This window comes from Rana temporaria, chromosome 3, assembly GCF_905171775.1.
Source record: "Rana temporaria chromosome 3, aRanTem1.1, whole genome shotgun sequence".
NCBI classification, from domain to species: domain Eukaryota; kingdom Metazoa; phylum Chordata; class Amphibia; order Anura; family Ranidae; genus Rana; species Rana temporaria.
Window position 1 is genome coordinate 393,863,842 of NC_053491.1, and position 15,806 is coordinate 393,879,647.

Consider the following 15,806-nt stretch of genomic DNA (forward strand, 5'->3'; position numbering starts at 1 on the left):
TTTTTTTAATTCATAATGCATTTTTTCCAAAAAAAAGTTGTGCTTGTAAGACCGCTGCGCAAATACGGTATTGCAACGACCGCTATTTTATTCTCTAGGGTGTTGAAAGTAAGTAATTTTCTAGCCTGTTTTTAACTTGTAAACAACAAATCTCAGAAAGAGGCTTGTCCCTTAAGTGGTTAAAACCATATATACAATTTGACTTTTAATTTTTTTTAAATGAAACCAAAGTACCTGAAAAAAATTAAAACAATGTAAGCGCAGGGGGAGTTTTGTAGAAAGTGTCCCAGGTGGAATTTGAATGCTGCATGACAACAAGTGCTAAACAATAAGCCATGGTGGTGCCCTAAAATAGGTTTACACTGGATGCTGCTGCAACTGCTTTTGAGGGACCAAGGTTTTCCCTGGGAGGAAAGTTGAGGGTTAAAAAAATAAGTAAAACTGAAACCGCTTTTCAAAACGCATTACAAATAACACGTACATGCCATTTCTGTGCATTTCCATTGAAGTCTATGGGGCCAAAATTGCGCCAAAGTATTATAGGAATCTTTTCCAAGTCGCTCCGTGTTTAGTCACATTCAAGTGAAAGACCACCATTGAAAACAATGTGATTTCCATTGTCATGCGATTCTGTGCGACTCAAGGCACATCTGCTATTGCACTAGTGTGAACTAGGCCATAAATTCTTTACATTTATATCTTATCAATATTTTAGTTTAATGTTTTTATTTTAATTCTAAATGACTCTCATATGATCATTTCATTCACTGGAATTATGAATGGAAATACCTCTGTGTTGATCTTAATGTTACTTTTTACTGTTACTATGAATGACAGATGGTGCTCGAACCTTCAAGAGCCACAGAAACTCTTACGCCCATTAATATGCCACTTATCAGGGTGTTTCCGTCTTTGTGTGTATTCAGGAATCATGCTCCGCCCACATGGCTTGTTTAGAACGTGTTGCACCTCAGAATAAACCTTTTTCTTGCAGGTTATCTGGCTTATTGTATTTAATTAGAGAAAATGACAGCGTGGACCTACCCATAGTAACAAATTAGAATTTAGTCATCACTGATGCGTTTACAGGTTGGCAGGCAAAAGAAAGGAAAATGATTAGTTGCTTTTTTGTTTTATATGGCAATCCCCTACTATAGGTCCGTATTGGTAAACTATTCCTAAAAATCCTTCATCTGGTGATGCAAAATGTGAAGAGGCAGCAAGCCTTTCTTTTGTTTTTTTCTTCATTTAAAAAGACCATTCTGGGCGAAGAGAAAGTGTCATTGCCAAGGGGCCTCTCTCGTCCCAATAAGGCTGGGTTCACTCTAGTTCGAATTGGATGCAAGTCTCCCCGCATTAAATTTGCATGACAGGAGAGTGAGCCCGGCTCTCAATGGAACCGGTTCACACATCTCGGGGGCAGGGATGGGATTGCACCGGGGTCTTGTGCAGCTTTGGCTCAGTTTCAGGTCCGAATTGCAGGTAAAAATTCAGGCCGTATTAGTCCTGGAAAGGGAGAACAGAGACGCACCAGACCTCTACTGTGAGCCGCATCTGATCCAAGTGTGAACCCAGCCTAATATTCATCTTGCCATTTCACCCCAGATGCCCCTTCCATTGTAGCCAGCAAAAAAAACACCAGGCACTAGAAGAAGCAGCGTTGGTGCCATTCAGTCTATCATGTGATAATACTCAGAGCAAGTGATTGGCTATTAGACCCGAACAGTGTCATATCAGGTATCACATGCTACCTGATACCCATAAGGTAATGCCCCGTACACACGATGGGAATTTCCGATGGAAAAAGTCGGATGGACTTTTTCCATCGGAAATTCCGACCGTGTGTATGCCCCATCGGATTTTTTCCATCGGAAATTCCAAGAAAATCCGTCAGAGTTTAGATAGAGAACATGTGCTTTTTTACTCTGATGGAATTCCATCGGAATTCCGATGTGATTTTGATCGGACAAAGGTCCGACCATGTGTACGGGGCTTTAGAGTATTGTCAGCTGATGTAGCTAAGCAAGCTTCAAAAAGGGGCTCTGGCAAGGTGAGTGGATCAGTGGCAAAGTGACAGCGTCTCCCAGTGTGCAAAATTTATTTAAGATATGGCCTTATTAAATTTTCATGCACATAAATATAACATAAAAGAACCCTTTCTGACTTAACCAGTTCCGTTCATTTTATACGCAAGTTAAATTCAGAGCCTTTGGCTTTAAACTTATTTACCATCCGAAAATTCTAGAGATTGTAGAAATAAAAAGATGGTAGTTGCAATTTTTTATGTCATGTGATATTTATGCAACTGTTTAAGAAATCTATATTTTCAGAAAAAAATCTAATTAAAAGCATTTTAGTGCACACAAACCCAATTTAAATCCCATATTTTTTTAACACAAAACAAATTATGAGATAACATTAAGTTAAATGCATACCAAATATGTCAACCCTTAAAAACTGTGTACGCCCATGAAATACAGTACCGAAAATTATCAGTAGGTGACACATGAAATGTCTTTACAGCTCATCAGTCAAGAGGTAACCATAGGTACAGGTCCTAGAATTGTTGCTCTTATTCTGGCATGCAGGGCAATGCTGTAGATAACGTGTGGCACAATCATTTAAATACCTGTGTGTGTTCTATGCAAAAGCACAGTAAAAGTGATTGGGTGGCTCTAGGAGTATTCATCAAATACGGATTCAGACTAAAAAACAGAAAAATCCTAATGGATTCCATCTCTCATCAGCAAAATTTCAACACTAGAAAACCCTACACCTGATCAATTGCACTCTCAAGCCTCGTACACACGATCAGTCCATCCGATGAGAACGGTCCGAAGAAGCTGACGAACCGATGAAGCTGACTGATGGTCTGATGTGCCTACACACCATCGGTTAAAAAAACGATCGTGTCAGAACGCGGTGACGTAAAACACAACGACGTGCTGAAAAAAAACAAAATGTAATGCTTCCAAGCATGCGTCGACTTGATTCTGAGCATGCGTGGGTTTTTAACCGATGCTTTTGCATACCAACGATCGGTTAGGCGTCCATCGGTTCAATTTTAAACCAAGTTCCTATTTTTTTGACCGAAGGTTAACTAACCGATGGGGCCCACACACGATCGGTTTGGACCGATGAAAACGGTCCATCAGACCATTCTCATCTGATGGACCGATCGGTTTACCAAACTATAAACATTACTAAACCAACATACTCTGAGCCTAAGGCCTCGTACACACGACCGAACATGTCCGCTGAAACTGGTCCGCGGACCAGTTTCCGCGGACATGTCCGACCGTGTGTAGGGCCTAGCGGACAGTTTTCCGGCCTAGTGGACAGGTTTCCAGCAGACAAAAGTTTCTTAGCATGCTAAGAAACTTGTCCGCTGGAAACATGTCCGTCGGACATGTCCGATGGTTAGTACGACTCATCGGACATGTCCGCTGGTTATGACGTATAACCAGCGGCCCGAAATCCTGCGCATGCGTCGAATTGATTTGACGCATGCGTGGAAGCATTGTACTTCCGTGTTAGAGAACGTCGGTGTCTTCTACGTCACCGCGTTCTCTGTCCGCGGGGATTTTGGTCTGATGGTGTGTACACACATCAGACCAAAAGCTTCCAGCAGACATGTCTGATGAAAACGGTCCGCGGACCGTTTTCATCGGACATGTCTGCTCGTGTGTACAAGGCCTAAGGGACAAAACTTGTGCTCTGTTTTACCAGCAGGCCAACAAACCAGGACATCTCTTATGCCGCAGACTTCCCTTAACCTCTATACTAACTATTTGAACACCCTCTGGTAAAGCAATACATGACCCCCAAGAACATATCAAAAGCATTCCATACTCCAATTCAAATCTATACAATATCCCCACTAAATATTCAGACATGGACCCAATAGATTTTCATCAAAAAGTACATCAACATGTCCTTGATACAGCCCTACCTACAATATCTATAGAACTGACAGAAGACCTTGAACAAGATTTCTCAACAGAGGACATTCAGGGGGCTATCTCCTCTCTGGTTCCCAGAAAAAGTCTGGGACTTAATGAATTTACACCACGCTTTTACAAACTTTTTAGAAGCCCTCTCCCACATTCGGACTAAGACCTACAACTCAATCACAGTCCTTCGGCCCACAGGGGATGGAAGCACATATTTCCATCATCCTAATTTTTTTTATTTGTGGCAACTATTGCCAAATCTCTATTACAAACCTACTTTTATATCGCTACTCCAAAAGTATTGCAACAAAACTCACTCCTATCCTCCCTGCCAATATACATTTAGACCAAGCCAGCTTCACCCCGGGCCAAGAGGCCCAAGACAATACTCTGAAAACCCTCACTCTCTTGCAATATGCACAGAAACACTCCATCCCACCCTGTCTTCTTTATATTGATGCCGAGAAGGTATTGACGAAGTAGGATGGTGCTTTTTGGAAGAGGCAATTAAACAGCTGGGGCTCAGCCCTTGTCTTCTACAAAAAATCATGGCCTTATATTATAAGCCAAGTGCCAGTGTAAGAATGAATGGCATGCTTTCTAACTCTATCTAATTATGAAGCCTGGCCTGCCAGTCTGCATGCTCGGATAAGGATCTGGTATGTATCCTAGGGGGGGACCCCACACGTTTTTTTTTTTTGGGCGTTTGATTTTGAATATCGGCAGAGAAACACTGCTAAAAGAGAACACGGAAAAACGAACATTAACACCAATGCAAAAAGCTACTAAAAGTGCATTTTTACAGCCAATTGTTCCTGGTGTTGGTATTAAATTTGCAGCTAGTTTTTTCTAACGCCCTGTGTGCATGAGGTTCAAGGTGTTATTTTTTGGTATATTTCAGATGATCATGCCAATGTAGACACAAACCATGAACGTTTTCCTTCAATGTTGCTCCTTTAAAAAGGAAGTAAACCCTGATGGGTTTTACTTCCTCTTTGTTTCCCTGCAAAGGTAAAGCATAATGGGCTACTATGCATCGCTTCCATGCTGGCAGCGAGCGTCCATTCTTCACCCTTCTTCCTTTCGGGGCCCCGAACTCCGGCTCTGTGAATGGCCGGAGTCACGTGACGTCTCGTTTACACATGCGCGCAGGAGCCGCCAGTCTCAGCATCACCCCAGCTTGAAATGGCACATCGTGCCCTTTCAAGTCGGTGGATGTGCAGAAGACCACATTGTTTGGGGACATTGCAAATATCTCCTAAACCGTGTAGGTTTAGGAGATATTTCAAGCACCTACAGGTAAGCCTTAATCTAGGCTTACCTGTAGGTGAAAGTGGTCTGTAAGGGTTAACAAACACTTTAAAGAGACTGTTCTAGGTCTCATATACAAAACTAAGCTCAAGATTCACAAAAATCCACCAACTACAGACGCTGGAACCATATCATTCCTGTTAAAACTTTTTGTAACATATACACGCACTTCATCGGATGATTTGGGATCTTATTGAACCAAACTGTATCGTACCTGCACATACAGTAGGTAGGAGATGCAATCAGATTACAGTGGGAGACACGATTGCAACGTGTTCATTGAACTTTAAAATAAAGAAATATCACAGAAAATAATTCCCTAATATAGCCACATTACAAACACATCCTTTTAAATCATACAGATGCATAAAGTGGATCAGAGTTGGAAAGGAGTTATAACGCTCAGGTTTTTATTGTTAAATCAATCAGAATGACTGCCATTTTGACATTTAGTGCAGACACACTGTGGGGGACATTTACTAAAACTGATGCACACAGAATCTGGTGTGATGCATAGTAACCAATCAGCTTTTAACTTAAATAAGATTTTATAAACAAATTTTTTTCAAAATTCGACCCATGCCTTAGTGAGTTTTTTGGATGCTCAGATATTTTTAAGGTTAGAACATGCCGTTTCAGAGATGCCTGAGGCTGGGTCCACACCAGCAGTGGCCACGGCTCACAGCAGGGGTCCGGTGCGTCTGTTCACCGTTTCAGGTGGGAATCAGGTCCAAATTCTTGGCTGAATTTGCATCTGAAATGGACCAGAAGATGCACAGGACCCTTCAGCAATTCGGACCGTGGCGGCCCCGGAGCTGTTTAAAGCGGCTCCATTGAGAGCTGGTCACAGTCTCCCGTGTGAACCTAGCCTTATTGCAGCAGTGTTACTCTACATGTATTTGCAAATGCCACATAAACCTGAGATTTTAAAATAATTTAAACCTGAACTCCAGCCTTCCTGTTAGTCTTGCACAAATGTAAAATTATTTACTCTGATTTCACTACACACTTCTCATAGTGTACATTAAAAACTGAAGCAAGCCAGATAGGGTCCCCTTAATTTTCTGTCTGGGGGACATCCAGTATCATCTATCTTTTTTCTCCCCAGTCCAACTGTCCATTTTATAAAGCACAATTCATGTGTGAAACATGTAAGTTGTTCCTCCCTTGCTTGCACATGTATTTAGCAGTGGTTGGTGGGCGGCAAACAAACCTGCCCCCCTCCCGCTGTGTGAGACAGGTGGCGGTGAGTCCTAAGACTTCCTGTGCAATCGGGTTTTAGGACCTGCTTCATGATTAGCGGGGAGGAGAAGCAGGACATTAGCGAATATACATTTTGCTAATGTCACAACTGGGTGGGCTCAGGGCGCAGTGCTCTGCGCCCCAAGCCCACCTTTTTGTTAAGCCAATTAGAGCCTCGGGCTCTAATCATGTGCTTAAAAAAAAAACATAGAAATAAATGCGTCTGGCACCCTGCATGTAGATTAGGGGCCAGGCGAATGGATTATGGGGGCGGCGCCCCTGCGTCCCTAATGGATGGGCCACCACTGCATGTAGTGCTCTTTATGTTCTTCATGGTTTTATGCAAATAAAGACATTTGGATCTCAGTTTGGTGTGCAGCCATTTGAATTTTCCTTTCACTATTGCTTCAGCTGTGACTGGGCAAGCACCCCGCAGTGGGAAGGTCATTCTGTTGGAGCAAGCCCACCTGTGAGAGCAGCATTGATTTTTTTTTTTTGTCTGACTGTCTTATCTGCACTTTTATTCATTGAATTTCAGTTTTTCAACCATGGAGGCTCACCATCATATGTGGGGTTACCTAGGGCACTCTGCATATAAATTGATCCTGCCTAGGAACATCCACTTCTCCACAATGATACCTCTTCATAAAAAAAGTATTTTCATGTTTGCGTGATTCCTTGCATAATTTTGGCCAATTCCATCAGGGCTGGGAGTTTGAAAGGAGTACTGGGGCAATGAAGTTTTCAGGAGGCTATGTACAGCACCCTGCCAGCCCCTTCCACCAGCCATGATCTGCCAGCATTGCTCAGAGAAGCACAAAGACCCAGCAATGAAGGCATCTAATGAAAACATAAATGTTGCATTTAAAAATGTAATTAGCATGTTGGTGATGGAGGAAAGAGGACCAGGGAAGGCAAAATATAAGCAGAATAAACACCAGCTTTAAAAAGAAACCATTTTTTCCAATAAGCAATGCATTTTGCAAATATATGCAACATGTAAATGTAATACAAGTACATACCGTTGGAGCGATGAATACACGTATGTTGGTTGTCACTGAGAAAGAAGCCATTTTTACACTGGCATTCGTAGCTGCCCATCGTATTGACACAAATTTGCTGACATCCACCATTATTATCCAAACATTCATCCACATCTGAGGGAGGGAGAAAGGAAATAAATATATTTAAAATTACTTAAATATGGGATGGTACCTGACAGTCATATAAAGCAATAATCGGTTAAACACATTGTAATATAGAATTCAAAAATAATAAGGCAGAAAGTACGTTTTGGTTAGAAAAAACTATGGTAACCAATATAGGTGATCCAATGCTAATAATAGTTTTTTAATTGCCTTCTAAAATTCTCAGAGACAGATCTGGTACAGAATCATGTGACCAGGAGATGCAGTACTACCAAAAAGCATACATGCACAGAGACCTCTTTACATCAGAAAGCCTGTGAAGTTCAGTTTACGATCGGACCAAAACCCAACCCCAAGCTGGCAGCTCCCTTTGATGTATTACACCCCAAAATGGACAATCACAGAGTGGAGACTTAACCCACGGGAGTGAAATTAAAAAGGAGGCGACTAGTGATGAGCAGAGCAATTTTGGCAAAACTGATGTTCATTCAAAATTGCCAAAGTTCCACTTTGTGGAAACTCTGAAGTTTGCTCATTGTGTGAAATTTGCATAAAAATAAAAAAATTATTATACTTTTTCCTTTTTAGGTGTATTTGTTTTGCATTTTTAGGACAGTTTAGATATTTCATTTATGTGTTTTTTTTTTCTTTTTTCGTGCATTTGATTTTTTTTTTTTACTGGTGGTACTGTAACTTTAAGGTTTTTTTTTTATTTACATTTTTTTAGTTTAATTCTTTTAATTGCTTTTTCAGTTTTTCCTGTGGAAAATTGTGCAATTATAAGGCTAATGCGATACAAGCTCATAGAATTGAATTGGTCCACAATAGCTAGAAGTAGCTTCTGTAGCCTTCTGCACTCCTAAAACCAGTTTAATTTAATTTTCTCCATTAATGCAAATGCATTAATTAAAAACCTCCCAATTTTCCCTGAAATTTCTAATTTGACAAAACTAGTAGGCAAAACCCTCACGAAAAACAGCCAATCTCAGCACTGGCTGCAAAAGAGCAATGAGCAGTGAGGGAGCTCTGATAAGGTGAGTATATGGGGTTCTGGGGATGCCATGTAGAGGGACAATGTTACATAGATATATAATTCAAAGGAGTGCAGCGCTACAATACCAACTCATATAAAGAAATGAAGTGAAAAGAAGTGAGAATAAAAATGAATAGGAACCTCAAAAGTTTTATAAATCTGTGAAAAAATCATGAAAAATTCATAAACATTCGTAAAATCAAAACAGAAAAAACTTGTGCAAAGTCCCATCTAATTAGTAACAAAGACCGTATGAAAGTGATCTTTCAAATTGTTGCAAAAAGAAGATTCCACAAGGTTAAAGGAGTGTCACATAGATATGTCAGATAATGACAGTGATTTTTATCCTCTTAGATCAGTGGTCTCCAAACTATGGCCCGGGGGCCAGATGTGGCCCTTTGCTTGCTTTTATGTGGCCCTTGGGGCACTATTCATCCACCTGACATTAACAATGGGGCATAGTTTGTGCCACTTACACCAATGGTGGCTCACTATTCCTCCCACTGACACCAATGATGGGACATTGTAACAGATACCACAACATTTTCTACTCCTACTGACCATAGTCTGGCCCCTTGGATGTTTGAAGGATAGTAAACTGGCCCTTTGTTTAGAAAAATTGGAGCCTCCTGTCTTAGATAATCCAAAAGACTAAAGCTCACCATACGCAGTTTTCATTTGAACATTCTTATGCAAAATTCAGAAAAATTATTCATCAGAAAGTTTTTCTTCTACAAAAAGATAATATCCGTGCTGTGTAAAATTATTTCTAATAAGGCCGATTGCAGCAGAAAACAAAATAACTGTGCTTCAGTGAAAAATTTTCAAAATAATGGTGAAGCACCTCAAACATAAAAAGCAAAAAAACAAAAACATAAATATTGCAATAAAGTCCAAATATTAAAATTCCAATGTGATGTCCAATGTAGTGAACAAATATCAATCAGTAACACCAGTGTCATAGGCGTGCGCTCAAACGTGATCAGGGGTCTGTTTAGGCCCCTGATATCTCACCAAAGCCCCCCAATGGTGTTCCTAAAAAATTGTAAAATAAAATAAAAAAATGATTGTAAAATAAAAAAATACTGACAACAGTCCCTGCCCACTGACACCATCAACTGTTCTGACACTGTCCATTGCCCTACTGCTATAATTTTTATATATATATATATATATATATATATATATATATATATATATATATATATATATATATATATATATATATATATATATATATATATATATATATATATATATATATATATATATATATATATATGTATATATATATATATATACACACACACACACAGTGAGGAAAATAAGTATTTGAACACCCTGCTATTTTGCAAGTTCTCCCACTTGGAAATCATGGAGGGGTCTGAAATTGTCATCGTAGGTGCATGTCCACTGTGAGAGACATAATCTAAAAAAAAAAATCCAGAAATCACAATTTATGATTTTTTAACTATTTGTATGATACAGCTGCAAATAAGTATTTGAACACCTGTCTATCAGCTAGAATTCTGACCCTCAAAGACCTGTTAGTCTGCCTTTAAAATGTCCACCTCCACTCCATTTATTATCCTAAATTAGATGCACCTGTTTGAGGTCATTAGCTGCATAAAGACACCTGTCCACCCCATACAATCAGTAAGAATCCAACTACTAACATGGCCAAGACCAAAGAGCTGTCCAAAGACACTAGAGACAAAATTGTACACCTCCACAAGGCTGGAAAGGGCTACGGGGAAATTGCCAAGCAGCTTGGTGAAAAAAGGTCCACTGAAAATGGAAGTAGCTAAACATGACTGTCAATCTCCCTCGGACTGGGGCTCCATGCAAAATCTCACCTCGTGGGGTCTCAATGATCCTAAGAAAGGTGAGAAATCAGCCCAGGACTACAAGGGAGGAGCTGGTCAATGACCTGAAAAGAGCTGGGACCACAGTTTCCAAGGTTACTGTTGGTAATACACTAAGACGTCATGGTTTGAAATCATGCATGGCACGGAAGGTTCCCCTGCTTAAACCAGCACATGTCAAGGCCCGTCTTAAGTTTGCCAATGACCATTTGGATGATCCAGAGGAGTCATGGGAGAAAGTCATGTGGTCAGATGAGACCAAAATATAACTTTTTGGTCATAATTCCACTAACCGTGTTTGGAGGAAGAAGAATGATGAGTACCATCCCAAGAACACCATCACTACTGTGAAGCATGGGGGTGGTAGCATCATGCTTTGGGGGTGTTTATCTGCACATGGGACAGGGCGACTGCACTGTATTAAGGAGAGGATGACCGGGGCCATGTATTGCGAGATTTTGGGCAACAACCTCCTTCCCTCAGTTAGAGCTTTGAAGATGGGTCGAGGCTGGGTCTTCCAACATGACAATGACCCGAAGCACACAGCCAGGATAACCAAGGAGTGGCTCTGTAAGAAGCATATCAAGGTTCTGGCGTGGCCTAGCCAGTCTCCAGACCTAAACCCAATAGAGAATCTTTGGAGGGAGCTCAAACTCCGTGTTTCTCAGCGACAGCCCAGAAACCTGACTGATCTAGAGAAGATCTGTGTGGAGGAGTGGGCCAAAATCCCTCCTCCAGTGTGTGCAAATCTGGTGAAAAACTACAAGAAACGTTTGACCTCTGTAATTGCAAACAAAGCCTACTGTACCAAATATTAACATTGATTTTCTCAGGTGTTCAAATACTTATTTGCAGCTGTATCATACAAATAAATAGTTAAAAAAATCATACATTGTGATTTCTGGATTTTTTTTTTTGGGATTATGTCTCTCACAGTGGACATGCACCTACGATAACAATTTCAGACCCCTCCATGATTTCCAAGTGGGAGAACTTGCAAAATAGCAGGGTGTTCAAATACTTATTTTCATCACTGTATATATATATATATATATATATATATATATATATATATATATATATATATATATATATATATATATATATATATATATATATATATATATATATATATATATATATATATATATATATATTACACACACAAAAAATGTGTGTTTGAGCTTTGGGGTGTATACCCTAATGTAATAGGCTGCGCACACCTATGACCAGTGTTGATGTAACAGTTCTTCATAAATGTGCTTCAGTGATCCCCCCCCCCCACCAAGTGAATTTCAGCGAGTAGCTGCCATCACAGAAACAAAAACACCCAAAACAACATGTTGATCCAGCAAGGAACATAACACCATAGGGACTCCAAGGACCTCTCTCTGTTAAAGAAGAGGTCCTTGGAGTCTCTATGCTGTTATGCTGTAAAAACACATTTCAATCCCACGCTTTCTAGTTTTCTCTTCTCGAATGTCGATTTAAACCCGGTGACCATTAGGAAACTGAACAAATGAGAAAGAAAAATTTCAAACACATTTCTGATTTTTCATATGTGTTCGACCCCTTTCACACTGAGCCGCCCATAGCGTCGGCGGTAAAACTGCGCTATTTTTACCGCCGACGCTATGGGTGGATTTGCGGCGCATTTCGGCACAATAGCCGTGCGTTTTTTTCCCCCCGCTAGCGGCTAAGGGTTAAAACCACCCACAGTTAAAGGGTTAAAACTACCCACAATGCGCTGCTGAAGCAGCGCATTGTGGGCAGTATAGCCGCGCTGTCCCATTGATTTCAATGGGCAGGAGCGGTGAACACACTGCTCCTTTACCGCTCTAAAGATGCGGCTAGCAGGACTTTTTTTACCGACCTGCTAGCGCAACGCTCCAGTGTGAAAGCCCTCACACTGGAGACAATGGAGCAGCTGTTTGAGGGCGGATTGCAGGCGCTATTTTTAACGCTATAGCACCTGCAATACGCCCTCAGTGTGAAAGGGGTCTTAGAGAAGTTATCAGACTGTCTTTTGTTAACTGTAAGCCTATCCCGTCTTCATTATACTTGTGATAAAGGTATTTTTAGTTGTTTCCACGCTTTTGCAATAGACTACTTGACTTTCAGCAGGCCTGTTTTTTTCCTTTAAATCTCCTAATCGGAAAAGTCCTTCCAGTTTTGTGGCATTTTACATGTTAATCTAGAATCAACCAACAGTCTGGAAAACAAATTGCAACAAATAATTGCACGATAGCTGTGGCATTAGCCTAGTAGGAGGAAGCCACAGTTTCCGATTCGGGAAAGAGTATACCCTCTCTTTACTATAATGAGTACAACCAGAAGCCCCATTCTTGCAGTAATTACCCTTGCTGCTCCTGTACATTACAGGGTTTGATTGCAGTGCAGACACTAACGTGTGGTTTCCTAGCGATCCCTTCTACAACCACAACTGGCACAGAAAACATAACATAAATCCGTCATACTTTTCTGGTAATGAAGCTGCTGGAAACAGGCAGCAAGCCCTGATTAGAAACAGTTGTCTCCAAAATAGACCTTCAGATTGCTTCACAGAGAGGGATGGCTTCATTTCATAGACCTGTTCTGCTAGGTTTTTAAAGGACCTGTCATCTGTATGCAAAAGAAGGTCAGTGTATAGTATTTCTAAATTCTACTTGTAAAAAATAAAAAGTTTATCTAAAACAAAAATGTATATATAACAGGAAAATAAACCCATCAGGGATGTCCCTTATACATGGCTCCCAACTGTCCCTGATTTCGAGGGACTGCCCCTGATTTGGAGCAATGTCCCCATGTCCCTCATTTTGGTCTGATCTATATAGTTGTATATAAAATGCACTTTTTATCATTCAAAAAGTGTTTCCCAGTGCTAAACCTTTTATCCAAATTCTAAATGGCTGCATTTGACAATTTTAAAGCCAATATAAAGGAATAGCAGTGGTAAAAAAAGCACCTATGGATTTAATTAGCCTTGTTTTGTTAATTCTCCTTTAAGAGGTGTGACCAGGGGTGTGTCCTCTCCTATGCCTACATACGTTTGTTAGAAGGTGTCCCTCATTCCTATCTCAAGATTTTGAGAGTAATGCTTATCCCCGTTATTTTTGTTCTCGCCATGGAATCGCTTGCATAATTTATTCATTCTGCACCTCGAATATCATGAATGATGGTCATGAATGTGGAACATAAGATCAGTCTTTATGCTGATGATATTCTGATCACCCTGAATGATCATCTACAATCTCTATCTAACCTACAAAATATATTAGAGAACTTTGGCAGAATCTCATTCTATAAATTCAAATACACCAAGCCTTGTATGCTCGCTAATCTGCTTAAAGCATAACTTTTGTTGATTAAAAAAAAAAAACACTCCCCTCTGGGTGATCAATGTACATTACAAGGATTTTAACAAATTTTGTTGCAGATTCCTACCTTTTTTTTTTTATTCTGAAAAAATCCACATGCCACTAGGGGGCCCCATCAGGGTTGCCAGGCTCAGTAAAACCAGGGACAGTATGTAAAAATCTGTTTTTTTTAGATCTGTCCCTGATATGTCCGAAACTGACATGCTTTTAATGTGAATATCCCAAGATTTTAGCTGCCCTGCCTCTGCACTGCCTCCTGGCGTGGTGGCCATCTGTAAGCCAGAGGGGCCCCATAATCTTCTATTGCCCGGGGGCCCCATGAGTTGTCAGTCCGCCCCTGCTTCCAGGTAGCCATATTGCATTAAATAACATTTAATCACATTATGACTTGTGTCGCAATTGTATACGCTATATAATTTTTTCTTTATTTTGATCTTTTATTCCCCACGAAAGTGGAGTTACCCTTTAGACTCTACCAGTAAAGCACAGATCGCTCATGCAGTACCTTTCTCGTGGGCACCAACTTCCTCCCCAATATAGCTTGAAATACAATTCGTATCGCTCAGCACTAACCTTTTTCAATTTTACTATAATCCCCTAGTAACGAAACCTACAGTATAAATAAAGGACAGAGTGGAGAGTGTTGTGGGAATTTTTATTAACCACTTAAGGACCGGACCAATATGCTGCTAAATGACCCAAGGGGTTTTTACAATTCGGCACTGCGTCGCTTTAACAGACCATTGCACGGTCGTGCGATGTGGCTCCCAAACAAAATTGGCGTCCTTTTTTCCCCACAAATAGAGCTTTCTTTTGGTGGTATTTGATCACCTCTGCTGTTTTTATTTTTTGCGCTATAAACAAAAATAGAGCAACAATTTTGAAAAAAATGCAATTTTTTTTACTTTTTGCTATAATAAATATCCCCCAAAAACATATATAACATTTTTTTTTTCCTCAGTTTAGGCCGATACGTATTCTTCTACCTATTTTTGGTAAAAAAAAATCGCAATAAGCGTTTATCGATTGGTTTGCGCAAAATTTATAGCGTTTACAAAATAGGGGATAGTTTTATTTATTTTATTTTTTTTTACTACCAATGGCGGCGATCAGCGATTTTTTTTCGTGACTGCGACAATATGGCGGACACCGGACAATTTTGACACATTTTTGGGACCATTGTCATTTTCACAGCAAAAAATGACAGTTGCAGTTTGGGAGTTAACCACATGGGGCACTGTAGGAGTTAGGGTTCACCTAGTGTGTGTTTACAACTGTAGGGGGGTGTGGCTGTAGGTCTGACGTCATCGATCGAGTCTCCCTATAAAAGGGATCACTCGATCGATGCAGCCGCCACAGTGAAGCACGGGGAAGCCGTGTTTACATACGGCTCTCCCCGTTCTTCAGCTCCGGGGAGCGATCGCGAGGGGGCGGCTAGAAAGGAATAGCCGCGCCCTCGTCCCGGATCGCTCCTGAAGCCACTGGAACCGCCCCATGTACGGGGGGGGTCCCGATCGGATCCCCGACCCATGTCTAGGCAGGGACGTACAGGTACGCCAATGTGCCTGTCCGTGCCATTCTGCCGACGTAAATGTACATGCGGCGGTCCGGAAGTGGTTAATGTATGTTGTCAGATGTCCCCCAGTGTTGGTTTTGCTGCAATACGCACATGCATATTCGCACAGACATCGGTGAAGGACCATTGGTTGGGGAAACCTTCCCATGGACACGGCAGATCTGCCCTTTAAGGGATGTTCTTTTATGCCTCACCAAGAGAATGGCCACCTCATGTCGACTGCACTGATGCTTCTAGAAAACAGATCTGTGTACATGGGAACAATAGCATAACTATATGAAATTATAGCTCACTGAGCCAT

General features: G+C 40.8%; 1 protein-coding gene across 2 annotated transcripts in view; it reads right to left on the reverse strand.

Annotated features, from left to right (window-relative positions):
* The window catches only part of SCUBE1 (signal peptide, CUB domain and EGF like domain containing 1), a 345,627-nt gene that overhangs the window by 231,460 nt on the left and 98,361 nt on the right, over positions 1–15,806 (reverse strand). For both annotated transcript variants that reach the window (XM_040345826.1, XM_040345825.1), the window contains exon 4: positions 7,529–7,663. In XM_040345826.1, the coding sequence (XP_040201760.1) occupies positions 7,529–7,663 (135 nt within the window). The remainder of the gene's footprint in view (positions 1–7,528; positions 7,664–15,806) is intronic.